Source organism: Leopardus geoffroyi, chromosome A2 (assembly GCF_018350155.1).
Source record: "Leopardus geoffroyi isolate Oge1 chromosome A2, O.geoffroyi_Oge1_pat1.0, whole genome shotgun sequence".
NCBI classification, from domain to species: Eukaryota; Metazoa; Chordata; class Mammalia; order Carnivora; family Felidae; genus Leopardus; species Leopardus geoffroyi.
In genome coordinates, this window is record NC_059331.1 from 24858140 (window position 1) to 24879393 (window position 21254).

General features: G+C 37.0%; 1 protein-coding gene across 10 annotated transcripts in view; it reads right to left on the reverse strand.

Moving 5' to 3' along the window:
* TASOR (transcription activation suppressor) overlaps positions 1-18788 on the reverse strand; it is a 52751-nt gene extending 33963 nt beyond the window's left edge. For 6 of the 10 annotated variants that reach the window (XM_045493248.1, XM_045493246.1, XM_045493247.1 and 3 more), the window contains exons 1-9: positions 18178-18761; positions 9815-9960; positions 8312-8404; positions 7571-7643; positions 7027-7118; positions 6194-6328; positions 3622-3746; positions 1453-1484; positions 609-714 (exon numbers count right to left, since the gene is read on the reverse strand). In XM_045493248.1, coding sequence (XP_045349204.1) covers positions 609-714; positions 1453-1484; positions 3622-3746; positions 6194-6328; positions 7027-7118; positions 7571-7643; positions 8312-8404; positions 9815-9960; positions 18178-18505 — 1130 coding nt within the window. In that variant the 5' untranslated portion in view covers positions 18506-18761. Of the gene's footprint in view, positions 1-608; positions 715-1452; positions 1485-3621; positions 3747-6193; positions 6329-7026; positions 7119-7570; positions 7644-8311; positions 8405-9814; positions 9961-18177 lie in introns of all 10 variants that reach the window. The other 4 variants (XM_045493245.1, XM_045493249.1, XM_045493251.1 and 1 more) reach the window with 2 other exon arrangements.
* Positions 18789-21254: the final 2466 nt, after the last annotated feature.

The following is a 21254-nucleotide window of genomic DNA, read 5'->3' on the forward strand; positions in this document are numbered from 1 at the left end:
GTAATATCACCAACCTTCCATTTTTAAGCCAGAAGCTAATCTTATACACCAATTTTCCTAACCACAAAGGATTAAAGGCTGTCCTTTTATTAAGACAATTTGAGTATGAATCCTGAAAGTAATCATCAAACATTTAATGAAGGCCCATAATGTTTGGGTGGTAGCAAAAGATCATTTTAGACCACTCTATTCTAATATATGCTGCACAGGACTGAAAACAGTCTATAAATTTTAACTTACCTCACCACATCAAAGAGGTTTCCAACAAAGAACTGATAACTTTTAGGTCTACCATGTTCAAATTGCTAAATGACAAATATATCTAATTAGGATAAAACTTTGAAAAATTACTTTTAAAATTTAAAATCATTCAGAAACTTTTATGCTATAAATGTATATGACTATTTAGCCCATTCTCAAACCAAGATAGAAAAGCAGAGGGCCCATTTTGCCAACTGTGTTTCCCAAGTTATCAATCTTTTAAAACAAATCGACATTTATATTGAAGTTCTTGTGGACCAAAGCAAAATTTAAATATAAGAATAAAAAGCAAAAGAAGAAACTATATGGAGCAACCGCTAATTGCTATTTTCTTATAACATACTTACAGCTTGATAGGCAAAAAAGCACGAGTGGTTGACCTCAGAGAAATATAACACAAAAGCTTTCCTTTATTTAAAAGCTGTCCTTTCCACAAGGTGTAGTTAAATTTGTCTAAATAAAAAGAATGATATAATTCAGCCTCTAGCAGCCCAGAAGCAAATACATGTTTACTACAAATAAGGGAAAAACATCTATGACAACAAAAAACAAAAATCACACAAAAAACACCCATGACATTGCTATTTAGGAGAGAGTTCAAATAATAGGATTTTTGTTTCAGGTATCTTTTCCCCTATAGAATTATTCCAGCTGCAAAAAATTAACAAATTTGTCTAAATGTCCTCATATCAGACAGTTGAAGAGCAAAGACCAAGCATTTACTGCCTTCTTATTTCACCCAAAGGAGACTATCTTACTATATTAAATCCAGTTAACTACACAAATCACAAATCCCCACAGCATCTCCTACCCTCTCTACTCACTTTCTTTTCATTGTGGAGAAACTTCATGACAGAAAATGTCAGTTTTGCTTTTAATCTTTTCTGTGTCTTCTAAATCCTAAACTTCTGATAAATGTATTTTAATTATCTAAGTTTTAAAGCTTGTTTGTTTACTTTTATCAAAGTGCTAAAATCCTTTGGTTTACTCATAGTTTCAGCAGCTTCTAAAGAAGACCTTATGCTTGGACAACCAAATGTTGATGTTATATCATAACATGGCCTCACCCCCTTTATCATACTTTGCAGATTTTTGTCCATTATAAAAATAAAGCAAAACACTAATTTTTTTACTTTATGTACTTATTCTTCCAATTTATAAAACTAAAGGAAAATAATAAAAGAATCTTACCAGTGTTTCTATCTGCATTGAAACTGTTAGATCTACAAGTTTTAAAAAGAAAAGAAAACATTACTGATTGGTAACAAGAAAGTTAATATTCAGGATCTTGACATAAGCACTATTTCTAATGGCATAAGGTACAAGAAAAATTAAATCCTTTTTATCCAAGTGGGAAATACATATGAACTACTTATTACAACACTTGATACATCCAAGTCTATATGAAGAAAACAATTACTTACTTGGCTCAAATTATCATATCTGTCCAAATTTATGGGAGCTATTTTCCCCAAAAATAGTCATCAGGAGAAAACAGAGTCCATTAAAGTCTCTGTGAATTACTTTATTTTGGTGATAAGACTTGAAAAAAATAGCCTCAAAATACACTTAAATGTATTTATTCATCATTCAATAAATATTTACCAAGTTCCTATTATTTACCAGGCACAGTTCTAGATAACAGGATTACCAGGATGAACAAAGCCCCTGCCTTCATAGAGTTTACAACCTCATGAAGATTCCAGGCAACAACCAAAAGTAGTATATAGTTTACCAGATGATGGTTTTAAGTGAAACCAGAAAAAGAGAAAGCAATAAGGTTATGGGGTTAAAAACAAAAATCATGAAAGGCCTCACTGATAAAGTCACCTTTAAGGAGAGATCTGATAAAGGTTTTTAGTGTAAACAATGTAGCTAATTGGGAAAAGAGAACAGTAAATGCAGAGGCCCTGAGGCAGAATGATTCATAGCAGCATGAGGTATAGCAAAGGTGTTCAAACAATGCTCATTTTTAAATGATATGGAGACCAAAAGATAGAATCAAAGAGGCAAAAAAAAAAAAAAAAAAAAAAAAAAAAAAAAAAAAATTAACACAGTTACAATTCCTGGAGGTAAGACCTCATAATTACTAACTGGTGGATGTCTTTTAAAGATTACTATCGAAAGGCCCTATTGTAAATTTATCATGGAAATCATAAACACAGAGCCACAAGAAAAATGAAAATCACAAGTGTCTGGATAACATATGAACTGCTACTTATGGCTATGGATGGATGGTTACCAGGGCTATTTGGTGACATGAAATAAGTGTGCTGGATCTCAAACAACTTAAAGAAAGACAAGATGATTTGATCTGGAAAACCAACGAAAAGGTTGACCTCAAAAACGTGTTTCATGATATGTGGCTTTTTAAAAACAGTATTTCTAAATTAATAAGGCTCATACATAACTTTAAACAGACATTTGACCATTTCACCTACATCCCTATACATTTACTTATTCAATTTTACCAAGATTTTTTCTGGAATCACCACATGGGCGAAACAATAAGGGAGACTACTTTGCATTTGGTCACTTTGTATTAAAGCTTATAAGAAATCATCAGTGGTACTCAACTCACTGAAAATCGGAATCACCTGGAAACTTTTAAAATTACCAATGCCTAGGGAGGGCTAAGTTCGTTGATTTCGGCTTATGTCATGATCTCACGGTTTGTGAGATTGAGCCCCACATTGAGCTCTGCACTGACAGCACAGCCTGCTTGGGATTCTCTCTCTGCTCCTCCTGTCTCTCAAAATAAACAAACATTGAAAAAAAATTACCAATGCCTAGGCTCCTTAACACACATTTGATTTAATTTGTTTGAGGTAGGATCGGGGATCTTTTGTAGAAGCTCCTCATTTGTAGGAGAGCTAACACACAAAATTTCACTTTTTTTTAAAAGCTGCATTTTAGGGGCACCTGGGTGGCTCAGTTGGTTAAGCGTCTGACTTCAGCTCAGTCATGATCTCACAGCTCCTGGGTTTACGCCCTGCATAGGGCTCTGGGCGGATAGCTCAGAGCCTGGAGCCGCTTCGGATTCTGTGTCTCCCTCTCTCTCTCAAAAATGAATAAACATCAAAAAAAAAAAATTTTTTTAATAAATAAATAAAAGCTGCATTTTACTCAACTATGCAAACCTTCAATATCAAGAAAAAAAGGGTTAACTGGTGAGGTTTAAGTAAATTTTAGTTGCATATAAAGTACATTTTTCACACTCTACTTTTACAAGTCATCATAAACACTGTGCATCTAATTAGTTGCAAGGCAAGAAAAAAAATGGGAAGAAAACAGTGTTCTAGGCCATGCAGGATATGTAAATTAGTATTCTGAATGATGTCTAAAACTCATGAGTCTTACCTTGATGAAGGTACAAACTTCGGAGTTTGTATATCATCTTTGTAAGTAAAAGATACAACGGCATATGGACACACATGTCTTGGTCTTCGCCTGAGTTCATCAAAGATATACTCATAAAAATAATACTAAAAATAAGAAAATGCAAAATTAACTTCTATCAAAAGACAAAAAGGTACAGAGTAGAATCTTTAGTTGCCTGACTTTAGAGAAACATAACACCATTTAAATATCTCTAACAGGAAGTATCTTTAAGCACTGCTTGTTAATTTATTTAAAATAATCTGCACTTTATATTCATTTTATGGTATAAAATATTCTGCTTCTATCTATCTACCTACCTACCTATCAATCAATCAATCAATCATGCCAGAGCACTAATAGGTACTTGAAAAAGTTATTACTAAAGAGCTGAGGGCTCGGTATGTGCAACAAATTTCCTCATAAAAATGTTACAAATGGACATTTATAAGCTCCAAGTCAGCCCAGAAAAGTCAACTCGATCCGAAAAGTAAAATGCTAAGGACACAATCTCAACCAAATCTAGTATTCTGTTCATTATTTCAAAAGAAAAATATATTCTTGGCTCTAACCACAGACTAAGCAGAAAAAAGGAGGTAGAAGAGATTATGAACACAGGTGACAAACGTAGCTAATTGTCTTACTACCCATCTGCTTCTCCCCTTCACCTATTCACAACATTCATTAGGGTTTTGTGACTCACAGACTAGTGATTTTTTTTCTAATTTTTTTTTTTTTTTTTTTTTTTTTGAGAGAGAGAGAGAGAGCATGAGCAGGAGAGGGGCAGAGAGAGGGAGACACTGAATCCGAAGCAGGCTCCAGGTTCTGAGCTGTCAGCACAGAGCCTGACATGGGGCTCAAACCCACAAACTGGAAGATCATGACCCAAGCCGAAGTGGGACACCTAACCAACTGAGCCACCCAGGCACCAACCCAGACTAGTGATTTTCATTAAAAAGAATGCCCTGGTTTATAAACAAAGCATTGTCCTTCAGAGTTTATTCCCTTGGGAAACTACTGATTTTCAATATTGTTGCTGCTCTAAAAATGCCTGGAAATTTTTTGGAAACATCAAGCCAGTTTACAAGTTCTGCTAGAAAAACCTACTGCTTTAAAAAAAGGGGGGGGGGGGCGGAGGGGGGGCACTGGGTGGCTCAGTGGTTAAGCATCTCTTGACTTCAGCTTACAAGGTTCCTGAGTTTGAGCCCCACATCCAGGTCTGCACTGATGGCACAGAGCCTGCTTAGAATTCCCTCTCCTTCTCTTTGTCCCTCCCCCACATTTGCTCATGTGCACGCTCTCTCTCTCAAAAACAACTATACAAAAAAAAGAAAGAAAAAGAAAAGCCTATTGCTACCTTCTCCAACTACTGTTCAGAAGGCAAACGAACAAGTCAGCCCAGACATCTTTGGTGAATATAATTTTTGCTGAAAGCCCCCAACAATATGTCTTGCCCATTCAGAGTCTTCAAAAAGTCAACTATACACTTCAATTAAAAAAAAGTTTCAAGGATATCTGGTTGGCTCAGTCAGTACACTGTGTAACTCTAGATCTGGGGTTTATGAGTTCAAGCCCCACGTTGGGTGTAGAGATTAAGATTACTTAAAACAACAACAACGACAACAACAAACCACAAAAAAAAAAAACCACAAAAGCTTCACTCACACTCACAATTTTTTTTTTTTTAAGGAGCTGGGTGTGAAGCCTGCTTGAGATTCTCTCTCTGGAGAATCCTGAGCCTCAGAGAATATGGCAGCAATGGCCAACACCATGATTCACCTGGTGAAACATGAGGAAAGGACCTTGCTAACTTGTCCCCAGACTCCTGACCCAACAAAACTGTACAATAATAAATTTGTGTTGTTTTAAGTAACTAAATTTGTAGTAATTTGTTATGAAGCAATAAAAAACTAGTACAATGAAACAAACAAACAAAAAAAGGTTCTCTCCCTTGACCCTGCCTGCGTGTGTGCACTTCCAAAACAAAATGACTAAAATTTGGTAAATATTATACTTTTAAGTACCTGTAGTTTACTGTATTATCATTTATATCTGAATAAAACTTGCATCTTAGAAAACTCTAAGTTTGTAGTCTTAGAAAAATGTTAAAATAAAAAATATCAAATCAACAGTGCAAAATTACAAAAATTAAGGTAATTCAAGGGGCTTCAACTTTACCTTGAAGAATGAGTAGTATTTTATTAGACAGGATATCTTTCTAGGCCAGGATCTAGGCCAAGAGAAGCCTAGGCTTCAAATAAAATGAGGTTTACTAAGGGCAGCAATCATACAAAACATCAGCTTGGAAGGAAGAACTAGACTAAGGAATGTATTACTTTGTTAAGTCTGGGGAGCCACAAGACTTAGGTTTCTGAATGGTCTTGAAAACACTGAACAAACAGTAGTGAGAAACACTGGAGTCTGGTAGTGTTATATGGACACCAGAGGTTAGACTGGTGTGGTGGCAGAAGGTACAGAAAAGGAGACATTTTAAAGGATTTGATGACAAAACAGATATGAAGTCATTAACACTGAAATGAATCCAGGCACTTACCTGGGTAAGCTCATAGGCTCTGTAAGCCAAAAGTGATGTAACTCTATTGGCATTCTTTGACACGTGACATTCATGTTTCGGCGTTGGGTCCAAAGCACTTTTATTTAATATAGATTCCAAACTTTTTATTTTACCCTAAAATAAAGAAAACCTTTTAAGTCCACCTAACCTAATTATTGACTATATGACATTACAAAATACCTCTCTGAATACAGATCACCTATGACAACAGTTCTTTCCTTTAATACCTGGTAACACTCAACACTTTTTACCAATATTGAAGCAGTAAAAAGGAGTTAACCATGAAAAAAAGTGCTGTTTGAATTTAATAACAAGGAAATAAAAAAAAATTTTTTTAATGTTTATTTTTGAGAGAGAGAGAGAGAGAGAGAGAGAGAGAGAGAGAGAGACAGACAGACCACGAGCAGGGAAGGGGCAGAGAGAGAGGGAGACACAGAATCCAAAGCAGGCTCCAGGCTCTGAGCTGTCAGCACAGAGCCTGATGCGGGGCTCGAAACCACAAACCGTGGATCATGACCTGAAGTAGGACGCTCAACCGACTGAGCCACCCAGGCGCCCCAAGGAAATAAAAATTTTATTCACAACACTGTTCATTAGCCTAAATGACATTACCAGTTGTATTACCCTCTTCATTCTTTTCTTTGGAAAGGAAGTCAAACAGATTAAAGATGGCAAACCACTCTTCAAAGTATGTTTATCTACTAAATAAAGCAAGCATCAATTTTAATTTAATCAAACTCCTAAAGACAGAGCCAACTAAAATCCAAACCAAATGCTGTCTTTGATATATGAAATGTAAAAGTTAAAATTACCTTCATTATTTTAAAAATAACAACATCGCCCACTGCCCCAGCTTCCAAAGGGTTAGCTTGTAATAAATCAGCATACTTAGAAAGATAGATACCTAGTAAAGAGGGAAAAATTAAAGAATTTGAATAAGGGCACAAATACTAAAAAGAAAATTCAAACATTTAATCTAATGATGAGAGAAAAAGTATGACAACTTAAAAAAAAATGTAATGACAATAAACACAGTGGATATTAATCCAAAGCAAAACAAACAAAAAACAAAACCTAACCACAAAACAACAAAAAAACCTGTGAAACTATCCAAATTTCTCAAAATCACCAGGACTGAGTTAAAAAAATAATAATCTTGGATCAATTTGAAGTATGCAAATCAGAAACAAAGGGTAAAACTTGTTTTACGCTGCACAACCTCAAACTGTCCTCCTTTTTCTGAGAACGTGACAAAGTAAACATGAATTTAATTATAAGGACTGCAACAAAATTAAACATGTTTAAGTGGCAACTTAATAATAGATAAATGAAAAAAAAAAAAAAAAAAAAGATTACCCATGGAAGGACTGCCAAGAATGGTTATTTTGGACTGGCCCACCTGTAATCCTTTTTCACATATGCTTTGCACCTAAATAAACAAAACACTTCATCTTGCGATCATAATACATTTAAAACATGAAAAGATAATTTATAAACTTGTTTTAAATAAAATACAAGCTCCTAAACCCTGTAAGTTCTACATTATAGAAATTTTATACACATGACAATTTATGACTAAATATCAATGTGAAACTGGCTTATGCTTCCAATGTAACCATAGCAGATATCCATTTTTGTTTATTCTAGGTGTGACAGATACTCAGAATTCATGCCACTCCTATATACAAACATTCCCTTTTAAAGAGAATTAGAACTGGCAAAACATTTAAAGAAAAAGTAACTCCACCTACACAACTTTAATTAAAGGAGACAAAATAGCTCCTAGTACATATAATCAACAATACAGAAGATAATCTACTTTAATAAAGAGAAAATTATTATCAAGCACATCCTAGGCAAAGAAAATAGGTTTGGTCAGAGAAAAAATAAGCACATTTGAAAAATAAATTACATAACAATGAAATATCTTGCCCTACTAAATCATTTCTTCCATATATATATCCATTTACACATATCATTTATAGTAAAATGTAAAACATTAGTTTATAATTACCAAGTGTATTGTTCACACTGCAAAATTAGTAACTTACAGTGGAAACATCCTCAAATTGTTTTTTATAAAAGGAGTTCACACACCTGATATCGATCAACCATAAGAAATGCATAGGATTCCGAAAGTTCTTTATCCAAACGACCATCAAACTTCAGTTCTCTTCGCTTTTCGGTGAACTAAATAAAATAAAATCTGTAATAACTCCTTAGCATGTGATTATGTCTTTCAAGCTAATAGCTTCAGGAATTTTATTTCTTTTTTTTTTTTTTTTAATTTTTTTTTTTTTCAACGTTTATTTATTTTTGGGACAGAGAGAGACAGAGCATGAATGGGGGAGGGGCAGAGAGAGAGGGAGACACAGAATCGGAAACAGGCTCCAGGCTCCGAGCCATCAGCCCAGAGCCTGACGCGGGGCTCAAACTCCCGGGCCGCGAGATCGTGACCTGGCTGAAGTCGGACGCTTAACCGACTGCGCCACCCAGGCGCCCCAGGAATTTTATTTCTAAGAAATCCCAAATGTAACCAAAGCAGAAATGATCTTTTCTCTCCCTATAATTTCCATGCTTCAATTAATTTTTACCCCATTATAACTAGCTCTTTATACCTTGTAATAATCAAATAAACATCTAATATCTATGAATTTTAACTAAATGTCTACTAAAATTTTGTCATATTCCAACTCTCCCACAGATTTTTAAGTTAATAGTTACCTTTGGATCTCTCATTTTACATAACATGGTACACTGCATAAAGTAGGTGGTTTAATAAATCTCTGCGGAATGGCCAACTTCTGGACTATAAACTCAATTAGGACAAGGAAAAATGTTTTCTTTATAACTACATTCTCAATGCCAAGTACATAAGATGTACTCCATATATACTTCCTGGATAAAAGTGACATCCTCTAAGTATAACTCAACTGCAAGTCACCCAAACTGCTTTCACTTTTAGATACAAGCAAATGGATATACATTCAAAATATGGAACATACATCTAGGAGATTTATATGCAGTATTCAGGCCATTACTGATGTTCAGTAATTAAAGAATTATTAGACAAAATTTTCATATAAAGTTAGTAAATAACCCCTATCACACCATAAAATCACATCAAACTATCAAGCTTTTAATTTTCTCAAGTAGCCAGTAACTTCAGAGATTCCTTCGAAGTTCAATTCTGGTAGCACTGGGTTGACCACTTTACAAAAGTACAAAATTAATAGTAGTTCATGTGCATTAGAAAGCAACAAACACAAAATATTTCTAAACATCTCATTTGTATTACTGCAGAATTCTTCATTCTGGCTTTTCCTAAAAACGTTTATAATCTACATGAAACTTAAATTTACTATCTTACATACTTAACTATTCCCCTTTGTTTACTTTTTTTTTTTAAGTTTTATTTATTGGGTGCCTGCATAGCTCAAACTCACGAACCGTGAGATCATGAACTGAAGTCAGACACTTAAACTGAATGAGCCACCCAGGTTCTCCCAAAACTAGCATTTTTAAAAAGGAACATAAAACAACTTCCAGGCTATTAACTGGTTATGAAGAATCTTACAATAAGTACTATTTAAAATTTACCTCCTTTTCCAAAAGTTCATTATGTATCAAGCAAGCACGTTTGTAGTTAAAATTTGTTACTGAGGTTGGTTCAAGGTAAGATGAATGGAGAATATTTAGAACGTCTTCAAATTCTCGAGAGCCTGGAGTTAATGGTTGAAAAAGTGCTAAAACAAAACAAAACAAACATTAATTTTAAGATTACTCCTTCTTAAGCGTAATTTCTTAAACTTTTGTGGGCTTACTATAACTTTTAAATGTTGAAATAAGGCATCAAGGCTAATTTTGTGATACTCAAAAGAAACACATATTAACGGAGAGAAAATAAAAATCAATTGCCTACATTGTTCAGTTCCTTCAGCAATAAGTATCTGGCTGTTACACATGCACGAGCAGGTTACAATTTTGCAAACCTTAAGAATGTTACATCAGGCAACTTTATTATTTTTTTTTATTTATTTTATTTATTTATTTTTTTCAACGTTTATTTATTTTTGGGACAGAGAGAGACAGAGCATGAATGGGGGAGGGGCGGAGAGAGAGGGAGACACAGAATCAGAAACAGGCTCCAGGCTCTGAGCCATCAGCCCAGAGCCCGACGCGGGGCTCGAACTCACGGACCGCGAGATCGTGACCTGGCTGAAGTCGGACGCTTAACCGACTGCGCCACCCAGGCGCCCCACATCAGGCAACTTTAATTGCATAAAGACTCTCATAAGAAAGAATCTGTGCATAAACTCAACTTGTCTCCACTCCTTTATGTTACACTGAAATAGGTCTAGGACCATTTACTTGAGCAAACTAAATGCTTACAGCATAAATGAATAAATAAAAACATTTAAGATACTTATGTATCTATATAATAAAACTACCCTACCTGGTTTTTAGTACTAACGTTAGAATAAAATACACTGCATCCATTGGCTTCTTGTATTACCAATACAAAGTAGTGGGACATTATGAAAGCTTAATGAAATGGAAAGATGTAGAGCTCTGGAGTGAAGCATGGACACAAATATCAGATCTAGCATTTACTAGCTTTGTGGAAGTCCCTGGGTAAATCAATTCACTTAACCAAAAATAAGCTCAGTTCTCCTACCTGTAAGAATTCATTCCAGCTATCCTAATAACCACTAAATTCTACATGCCACACATAATACAATACACAGAAAAAGCTCTAAGCACAACATCTGTTGTTCAAGTAAGACAATAAAAGTTTTTACTCCCCACACTTACAACTATTCCACAACCCATTTAATTTTTAAAATACTTAAATATCCACTTGTTCTTAGACCAGTGGATTACTGGTCTAATAATTTCAAATTTCCATTTCATGCATGGAATAGTTTAACTTAATAATAAATTTCAAGAATCTATGTACATAAAATTTCCCCAAGCCAAAAAAGGAACTACTTATATTTCACTGTATATAGAAGTATTCATTCATAGAACTTTGTTATGCTGTGTTACCTTAATTTCTTTTGAGGTACTATTTCTAAAGAGTCAATGAATTTCACGGTCAAAATACTTTTAGGCTACTACTAAAAATTGTATGTACTCTTAACAGTACTAGACAGCAAATAAGATATTTTCACCGTATTTTCTAAACATACTATTAGGCTTTAAAGGACATGTCAAATGACATATCCATCCATCCATTCACCAAACCATGTATATTATTACAAAAGTGTCTGTAAAACTGTAACGTGTGTATAAATGTCTATATCGATGACAAAATGTGTATATACGGTGCCCACTACTTTGGGATCGCACACTAAAATAAAGAAATAAAGCCAACATAGTTATAATGCAATGAAGACACTGACTAGGGTTAATCAGAAAAAAAAAAAAAAACAAAACCTCAAATAGAACAATTAAACACAAAGTATCCTATAATCAAATTTGTAGCAGATGAATACATTCAATAATCTACTGTTGTAACCTCTACTGTTGTAACCTCCACGAGAGCCAGAACCATATGTGCTTTATTACTCTACCTTTATCAAATGCCAGTAGCTAGAACTGTGAGCACTGGACCCAAGTAAGTTGAATAAGTAAGTTCGTAAAGAAAGTGAGAAAAATCTCAATGATTTTTATACTGAGGGGTGCCTGGGTGGCTTAGTTGGTTAAACAGCTGACTTTGGCTCAGGTCATGATCTCATTATTCATGAGTTCAAGCCCCACATCAGGCTCTCTGCTGGCAGCACCAAACCTGCTTCAGATTCTCTATCCTCCTCTTTGCCCCTCCTCCACTTGCATTCTCTTTCAAAATAAACTTAAAAAAAAGTTTATACTGAATACAAACATATTCTACACCTACCAAAGTATCATTGCTGTGTCATCTTAAATTAAGTCCCACAGATTCAATAATTCAGTAATATGTAAAACAAAATATAAGCTCTGAAATAAATCCTCTTAAGTCAAATCAGTTTTACAGAATAGGAAAAAACATCTTTGTGACTGTCCCCAACTAAATTGGGAAAAACTTGGCAAGGAGAACAGCATGTATTTGGAATAGTCTTTATAGGCTTTCACATCCAAAATGGGTTAAGCATGATTTCAAAAATTGGGTTTTATGCACGATTCCTTTTTTTGTTGTTTCTAAGTGACTTCAGACATCTAAAATGCTCCTTCTGCAAAAGTTTCATGTGGCTTTAAACTTCTATGAAATCTTACAAGTCTACATAAAGCATTTTCCTTAGTTAAGCTGTCCCAACACTATTTTGACTATCAATCTAATCATATGGGGAAAATTTCATCATATAAGTTTATAGAGAAATTAACATTCCAATTATCAGAAAAGTACTTAACATTTGTTTCATTCCAAAGCAATGTCCTATAGTCATGTCAAGTGTCCTCAAGTAGACTGCCAGTGGGGGGAAAACATTCTTGTGAATGAAAATATAGAAAAAGATGCCTGTGTCCTAGTTATTTTATATATCAAATGATCCCATTGGCTTTACTAGTTAGGCCAAAGTTGTAATTTCTCTTTTTCCTCCCAGTTTTCATTTCTACAAAAATAAAATTATGCTGTTAACTCTTTTTAAGGATTTCAAGTCAAAGTGCTGGTAATCATAATTAGAAATTTAACAAGTTTTTGTTCTGAATGTACATTCCCTAGTGGCCTATTTTGTCCTTAATAATCCTCTTAACACTCCACATCCCTTGGTCAACATATCCTATCACTTCTCTTAAAGAAAACATGTATACATCATAATCTTAATTATAGGCCATTATTTGAGGCAATTAATAAACAACCCTGTGATTATCCAAATGGGGAACAGAACATTTTATATGATAATTATTTCACTTATGAAAAGTCAGTATCCAATATATTGTTTTCTGGATTCTGACAATTACTGAGTCTAACCATTAGTGGGTCATTATTACTATTTAGATAACTATACTAAGAGCTTTACATGAATGATCTCATTTAATCATTAAAACCATCCTACTTAGTTCAATTATACTCATTTCACAAATGAACCTGAGAGCTAACAGCCAATATGACCCAACGTTACATAGTTGTGAATAACAGGGCAGGTAGGATTCAAATTCAGGCTGCCTAACTCCAAATCTTGTATCCTGAACTCTAAGTAGAAGGGGTGTGTGTGTGTGTGTGTGTGTGTGTAAGAGCTGAAACTGATCATTACAGAACTGGGAGAATAAAATTGTTTCTTCATTTTAGACCAAGAAATCATATAGAACACTTAGACACAGACAATTAGGTATTAAAGAAAAAGAACTTGATGTCCAGGATTTTGCTCTTTCTACCCTCTTATGTGTCTCTTCTATCAAATCTCTTGTTTTTCTCATTTTAACAGAGCCAAAAGACAACGTGCCCTTTTTTGGGTTCTAAAGGTTAACAGAAGTAACCATAGTTCCTCCACACACCGAGAAACACGATTTTGCTTATTTATAGGATTTCCATAACATACATGTCAGAAATGAGTTGATGTATATAATTTACAAGGTTTCCTTACGGACAAAATTGATAATAGATGTTTTATGGGACTGAAGAACAGATTTAAAAAGACGTTAGGAGATTTATAATTCAGACAAGGAAAATGGATCACAAAATTAGAACTAGAATTCAGGTCTCCTGATTCCATACTATCCATACTATCATTAAATATTTTTTACTACTGGTAGCATACAAATATATATTGAATTTAATGTTCTATTTAAGCAGTTGGAATAGACATAAAATTTAAGTCATGCAACAGCTTTGTTCCTTTGTCAAAGGAACAATTTTCAATTACTTTTACCAATTTACTTAGTGTAAATGCCAATCTTTATGTTTGTATTACGATTTATGTATGTATGTAAAACAAAAAACCCATCTATACATATATGTAAAAATAAGCTAAACTTTTAAAAGATAGACCACTATTATCAAAACATATAAATAGCCAATGTGAAATAAACATTCCAATTTAAAGTAACTAATTCATGGAAGAAAAGGAAATAGCCAAGAGTAGGCTGCAGATCATGTGTGTTCAATTCTCTGAATCCACCTCTCTGATGTCTAGCCATTTGTTCCTTCCAATAATTTATTTGAAAGATATTTTAAAAATCACTTTTCTCCAGTCTAATAAAATTGCTAAAGACATAATGCTTTAGGAATGGACGTTTCATCTCTAAATCAAGATTGAACACAATACAGAATTAAGAACGAATATGCTGGCAGAGAACCAGAGAAACAAGTACAAATATGACTAAAACTAAAAACTATTGACTTTTTCTGGCCCAGGGAATAGGTCAAAGAAAATTTTACTTACATTACTTAAAATTGATACACACCTATCAAATGTTTTATGTGGATAACTGGATTCTGCCTATACTTCCCTGCTTACCTGTAAATAGGGAAATCTGTGGTACTTAGAACCATTCATTCTAAGTCATTCATATACAACTACTGAAACACGATGCAAATTTCCTTAAAGGAAACTTTGCTCCAAGTCTTAAAAAAGACAACTGCAAATTCTGTGGGAAAAGATGGGTGCTGGGGAGGAGAATTAGCCATTAATTGTGCTAGCCTAGACCAGTATGGACGCAGGTGCATGAGAAGTTAGTCTTGTGTCCTACAGAAAAAAAACATTGACCAATAAACACTTTCCAGAAAATGAATCATCACTACTTCATGTCCCAAGAACTTTGGAGGGAAAAATTATATCAAATTGCCAATTTTAATTTACTTTTAATGACTTATAGTATTAGATTTTAGAGTAAAAGAAGGCAATAGAGAAACATCTACCGACAAAATCCAATTGTACACTTTGGTTAAACATAAGAACAGTGCCTCTTTACACTATAGAAGAGCCCAGCCAATAAACAACACAACATACATCAAAGAGTAAAATTTTACCCTTCCAGTCAAGTTAGGTCATTTAATCTGTCACCACAGATTAAATGTGTTAATTTCATAATGAACATAATTTCTGAATCTCAAAATACCCCAGAGATGAAGACATACTAAATATATCTAAGTTTAACATTGGTTAAAAAATTTAATAGGTCAAATCAAAAGCTAACAAGAGCACTTATATTACAAAAAAAGAAGTCTTGCTACAGTTTGTGTAATGATAAGTACTGTACACCTAGATTCAAATTCCAAGTTCAAGTTGGAATTTGTGTGACCTTGGGCAAGTTATTTAACTTTTCAATACTTCGGTTTCCTCATCTGTAAAATGGGACTAGTACCTACTACATAGAATTTGGTCCACACATGTAAACTGCCTTAAACAATGCCCACAACTTACTAAGCACTATAAAGTGTTTGCCACTACCATTAATTAGAATGGCAGTATTCTGCATGTTATGCTACTGTCAAGACAAGGAAACGAACTTTGAGTCAGCAAGCTATACTCACATATATCTGAGGTACCATAATCAAGTCATGTTAAGTTTCACTGGAAACGCACAGTCACAAGCAAAGGTCTGCCATATTAAAATATGAATGCAACAGAATCTTTGATACTGGAAGGTTCAGAGGGATCTCCTGAAAATGATTTAATAGTCATGATAAAAGACTCCTGTGACCACAACTAGTATCTAGCCACATCCTATACATAAAGTGATACCTTTCAAGCCTTCCAAGAGGCAAAGATGTGGGGATGAAGTGCGAAATTAACAGTACCTGCTATACCATTTCTAATAAAACTTTCTTTTTAAAATAATGAAAAGTTGAATTTTTCTATTAAATTCTATCACCAAGCACTAACTTCTTTCAGTTTGGATAGGATAAAGTCCATGGTGGTAAAATACCTGCTTATTTAAGTTTTAAAAGCTCTAGTTAAGTCGTTATTGAATTATTTGAACAGCTGCTGCTTAGTGCATCAATTATTTTCACTAAATATGAAGAAAGTCCAGTGTGTTTTATTTTCCTTAGCTATAACTTCCCCAAGGTTGACAACCTTTTGCCTCTACATGAAAATGGAAAACAAATTTTCCCCATGGAGCATCAGACTCGGGGGAGAAAACAGCTAGATTTTATATTTCCTAATTCCTCAATTATTTCCACTTTTAGTGTGTTCAAATAAAGTTCTATTTTACAGCAACCTCTGGATTTACCTAATTAAAAAAAATACATGTAAACAGTGCCTTTTAACATTTCCTGGTGACTTCCCTCATTTCAAACCAAACTATGAGGCTTTCTACACCAATATTCTGGTCCTATCAAAAGTTTTAAAAGATGGTACATCCATTGTTTATGGTGTAACATAAACCATATTTTTGGGCACTTAAAAATGAAAGAAAAAAGGAAAGAAAAGAAAAAAAAGGAAAGAAAAGAAAGAAATAGAGGAAAAAGAGAAAAATGGACTTCAAAATTTTATCAAGCTAGAACAAGAGAAAAGTTCAATCTCCTACCTCATAAACCAGAGGCCACGTGAATGTACTTCCAACCTATTCTCTTGCAATTGATTAATTTGGGAAGAACACCTAACTTTCCTCATATAGGCTGTACCATACATCTTGACTAAATAAACCAAAATAATGGACAGCCTTGACCTTTACAAATATCCCCTTGAACTCTAAAATACATTACATTAATTCACCTAAAAGATATTTCTAGAAACATTCCTCATGCTAGTGGGCAAAAGGTAACTTCATCTTTGTCAACATGGTTTCTGACACCAAGGATTTCCTTGGTTTTCTCATCCAAAAAGAAATTAAGTTTGATTTTATTTGTATTTTCCTGATACAAGGCTCTAACAATTTCAGTTGTGCAAATGGGAGGTGGTTAAGCACATGGAAAAAAGAAGCACATGCTTCAATCAAGATTCCAAGTCTACTAAGACGTTAATTACAAATAAAAAAGCATTCTGCAAATAAAAAATTCCTATTATTTCCCAAAGTAAATCATGAAAACCTGAACCATGAGGTAAAACAAAAAGAGACTTTAAGTTGACCAAGTCCAAATCACTGGAGAGTCAAAAACAGTGTAATAGAAAACCATAATACTACTTTTGATCTCCATTAGAAATGTGTCCCAATATAGCATTGTTTTAAAAACGTAAAAGTAGTTCATGGAACTATTCCCATATTGGTTCCAAAAAGTAGACTGGCCTTAAAAAAACCAAAAAACAAGTGACTGGCCTTAAAAAAAACAAAAAACCAACTTAAGTTCTCTCATCTGCAAGATCAAGTTGGTGACTCTTGGGCATAAGCTAACTTCTATTTTTTCCATAGGGAAATTACTGCACCAAGAACCTACCTTCCCATTCTTCTCAAATACAAGAGAAAACATACCAAAGTTTGGATTTAAAGAGAGACCTATTTTAATCTAACGCTTGAACAAGGGGGGAAAAATCTACATGGAAATGAAGTGTGATGGAAGACAGCAGTGTGCATGGATCACATCTAATGGAGATTTCTAAACAAGGGGAGACGCTGACATCGAGCAAATTTCAAGTAGACACTTCTAGCTGAAGAATTTCCATAGGGAGAAGCACTTGTGGTCCTCTGAATGCAATGGCCTTGGAGAAAGCCCCAGAATCCACGGCCACGGGCTATTTCCAGAGTGAGACTTGTCAGAAGCATCCTGAGGAGGACACACCAGCTTCTGTGCCTTCAGGGGTTGGGAGGGAGGGGCGCCGAGCACCATCTTTCCTCTCTGGGAGCTGCAGCCTTACGGACAAGCTTCAAACCTGAGCTACTTCCAACTTCCACGGGGAGAGGGGGAGCAGGGGAGCGTGGTTCCACCGCTTTCCTCTCGCACCAGGCGCAGCAGCTGGGTGGCCGTGGCAGTGAGGGGAGAGGCGGCTGGCGCTGCATGCGTGTTTACGTGTCTCGGATGGGTGTGGGAAGAGGAGACAGAGAGGTTCTAATGAAAAGATGGAGGGGAGAGAGAAAGAGGGGTTGGGGGAGAGGGGAAGCACCACCTTTCTTTTCTCTGCTCTTCCTGGGGATCTGAAAACTCCTCCTAACGGGTCTTTCGGGCTCTTCGGGGCCTTTGGGCACAGCGGCCGCGCCCGCCTCAGACGAGTCCTGAGTCTGCTCGTGGCTGACGCTCGGGGCGGCCGAGGCCGCTGCTGTCTCCTCAGGCCCGGCGCCGCCGCCGGGTTCCGCGATGCTGAGGCCGCCGCCGCCATTTTGTGGGGAGGACTCAAGCTCCGGAAGCGCCTGCTTCATCTCGTCGTCCCCGCCGCCGCCACCTTCCCAGCTCGCGTCCGTCGGCGGAGAGGCCTCCGTCTCCCCAGCAGTCGCCATCGCGCCGGCGTGAAGAGCTCCGGGAAGCTTCTGCCGGCAAGGTCGGCGGGGGTGGGGGGAAGGGGCGACGGGCCGGCCTCGCTGCCGAGCTGCTCTCAGCCCACCCACCCCCTTCCCCCCGTGGCCGCGGACCCCGGTCCCGACCCAACAGCCTCTCCGGGGCCCCAACGCCGGCGCCCGAACCGTGCCGCCCGCCCGCCCTAGGAGCCGCTCCTCGCTCGGGCAGTTCTTCTGCCGGCCCCCGCCACTCAACGTGCTGGCGTCGGGGCCGGGAGGGGGCGGGGCCGTCGCGGGCCTCTCCGCCAATGGGGGCGCGGTGCCCGCCTCCGCGGGTGCGGATAGACAGCGCTGGGGGGCGGAGCCTCGGGGCGCCCGAGCCCGCCAAAAGGGGCGACAGCAACGCCCTGCGAATACCTCGACGCCGCGGACCGCTGCGGGGTGGACAGGGCTTAAGGCGAGCTGCGAGTTCTCGGACCGCGCCTAGCCAGCGCCGCAGGCGAGGAAGGCGTGCCTGATAGGTCCCGTGAGCTCAGGCGTCGCCTGTCTTAGCGAGATAACGGCCCTTCCCCCGGCACGAGTTCCCTCAGCCAAAACAGGATTCAAGCAGTGGATGCAGGATGAACCCGGCTTTGTGAAGTATTTGCGTGCATAGATAGACCTGGAGAGAGGAGATAAGACAGTGGTCTTACGACGACGACAGCCTGAAAGCCTCTGGGCCCAGTGATCTGCCTTGACCACCGGATCTGCATCTTTACAATATATTACTCCCCGCATCCCTTTTTATCTTAAAGCGTTAGAACCAGTGACACGCCTCCAGCCAGCAGACAATACCTGAGACCCTTTAATGTGACTTCACAGCCTAGTGTTAACCGGATTTGGTTCTGGGGAGCTTGAAGGGAGGGGGACTGCTGGCTTTTAGACTTTTCTTCTTTGGTGTTTTCGGTTTTCCTGTATTGAGTATATATTAAAGAAAAATACAAAAGTTTGCAGCCACATTAAAAAATATACAGCAGGTGGTCGCTCTCCTTTAAAACAATTTGACCGTCAAGTGGAAGGCAGTTTAAATACTTTATGCTAACTAGATTGAAATTACCATCATGAGTTATCTTGAGTACAGTCAGTATTTACAGGGTGCTTTCTGTATACCAGGCACTTTATCTCCATTGAATCTTCACAACAACAGGTATCAAGAACACGCTATTTTACACAATTTAAAAAGTGTTGCAAGACATTGAGCAATTTAAGTTAATAAAATCAGAATTTGAAGGCAGGTCTATTTAACTCCGACATAGAGTGCTTGCACTTCACTGCTTCTCTAAGACTTAATCTTCACAGCAATCCCGCACCTTTATGAATTTTATGGATGAAGAAATGACGATACTTTGCTCAGAGTCTCCAAGCAGCAGGGTCAGAATTGGGACCATATCTCCATTTTCAAACTCCAACCGTCTCCCAAGCAGTTGGCTGACCAAACCTATAATTATAATAAAACCCTAGGCCTTGCCACATGGCTAGTACTTAAAGAACATTCCCAAGTGCAACAGGAAAGTTGGATTCCTGTGTCCGGTTAAATACCATCCCAGCCGATATTGAAAAGTTAATCATGCTTGCCCAATATATTTGCATCTGCTCAGTAAACCATAGGAAAGTGAGTTTAAAACAGTCACTCCTTTTAGTAAATAGTTAATGTAAAAACATTTTTAAATACTGATGAAAACACGTGGGGCTATGTTGAGACAAAACGCTACATTATTTTAAGTTAAAAGTAACCTTTAAACTTAGGGAAAGAGGCTTCACTTGATATAAATGAGGTTACAGAAGATCAGACTCAGATGTTGAGGTCTCCAGATGCTAACTGTCTTTTTTGTTGGTTCATTAAAGGCATCCCTGCAAGCTCATTTTTATCAGATCAAAAGATAAGTAGGAGCTAACTGCACACTGGTGCCATTACTCAACTAAGGCTTTCGGCATTTGCTCAGCAAAAGCCATTCTATTTGGAAAGTAGAAACCCTTAGGCTACATATAAGGCAAACGTGCTGGTGCTGGTTGTTGGTAATGAGTTACCTAAAACTAAGGTCAGAGAAACCATTAGTCTTCCACAGAGATTGAATCTTAAATTTTGTGAGATCAAAATTTTTTCCATTCCAAATTATTTAATTTTTTTTTTTTTTTTTTTTTTTTTTTTAGAGCAAGCTGGGGAGGACAGAGGGAGGGGGGAGAGAGAGAGAGAGAGAGAGAGAGAGAGAGAGAGAATCTTGAGCAGGTTCCATGCTCAGCATGGAATCTGACATGGGGCTTGATTCCACCACCCTGAGACCACAACCTGAGCCGAAATTAAGAGTTGGACACTCAACCCATTGAGCCACCTAGGTGCCCCTAAAATTTTTTTTAATGAATTTACTATTATATCTCATAAGGTAAAAAAAAAAAAAAAAAAAAAAAAAAAAAGGAAGCTCTAACATAATCTTAACTATATATTCAGTTATTGTACATAGCAAAAATATTTAGGTTTAGCTGGGTCACATTACTAGTATTCAATATTAAAAATACTTTTTAGGGGCGCCTGGGTGGCGCAGTCGGTTAAGCGTCCGACTTCAGCCAGGTCACGATCTCCCGGTCCGGGAGTTCGAGCCCCGCGTCAGGCTCTGGGCTGATGGCTCAGAGCCTGGAGCCTGCTTCCGATTCTGTGTCTCCCTCTCTCTGCCCCTCCCCCGTTCATGCTCTGTCTCTCTCTGTCCCAAACATAAAT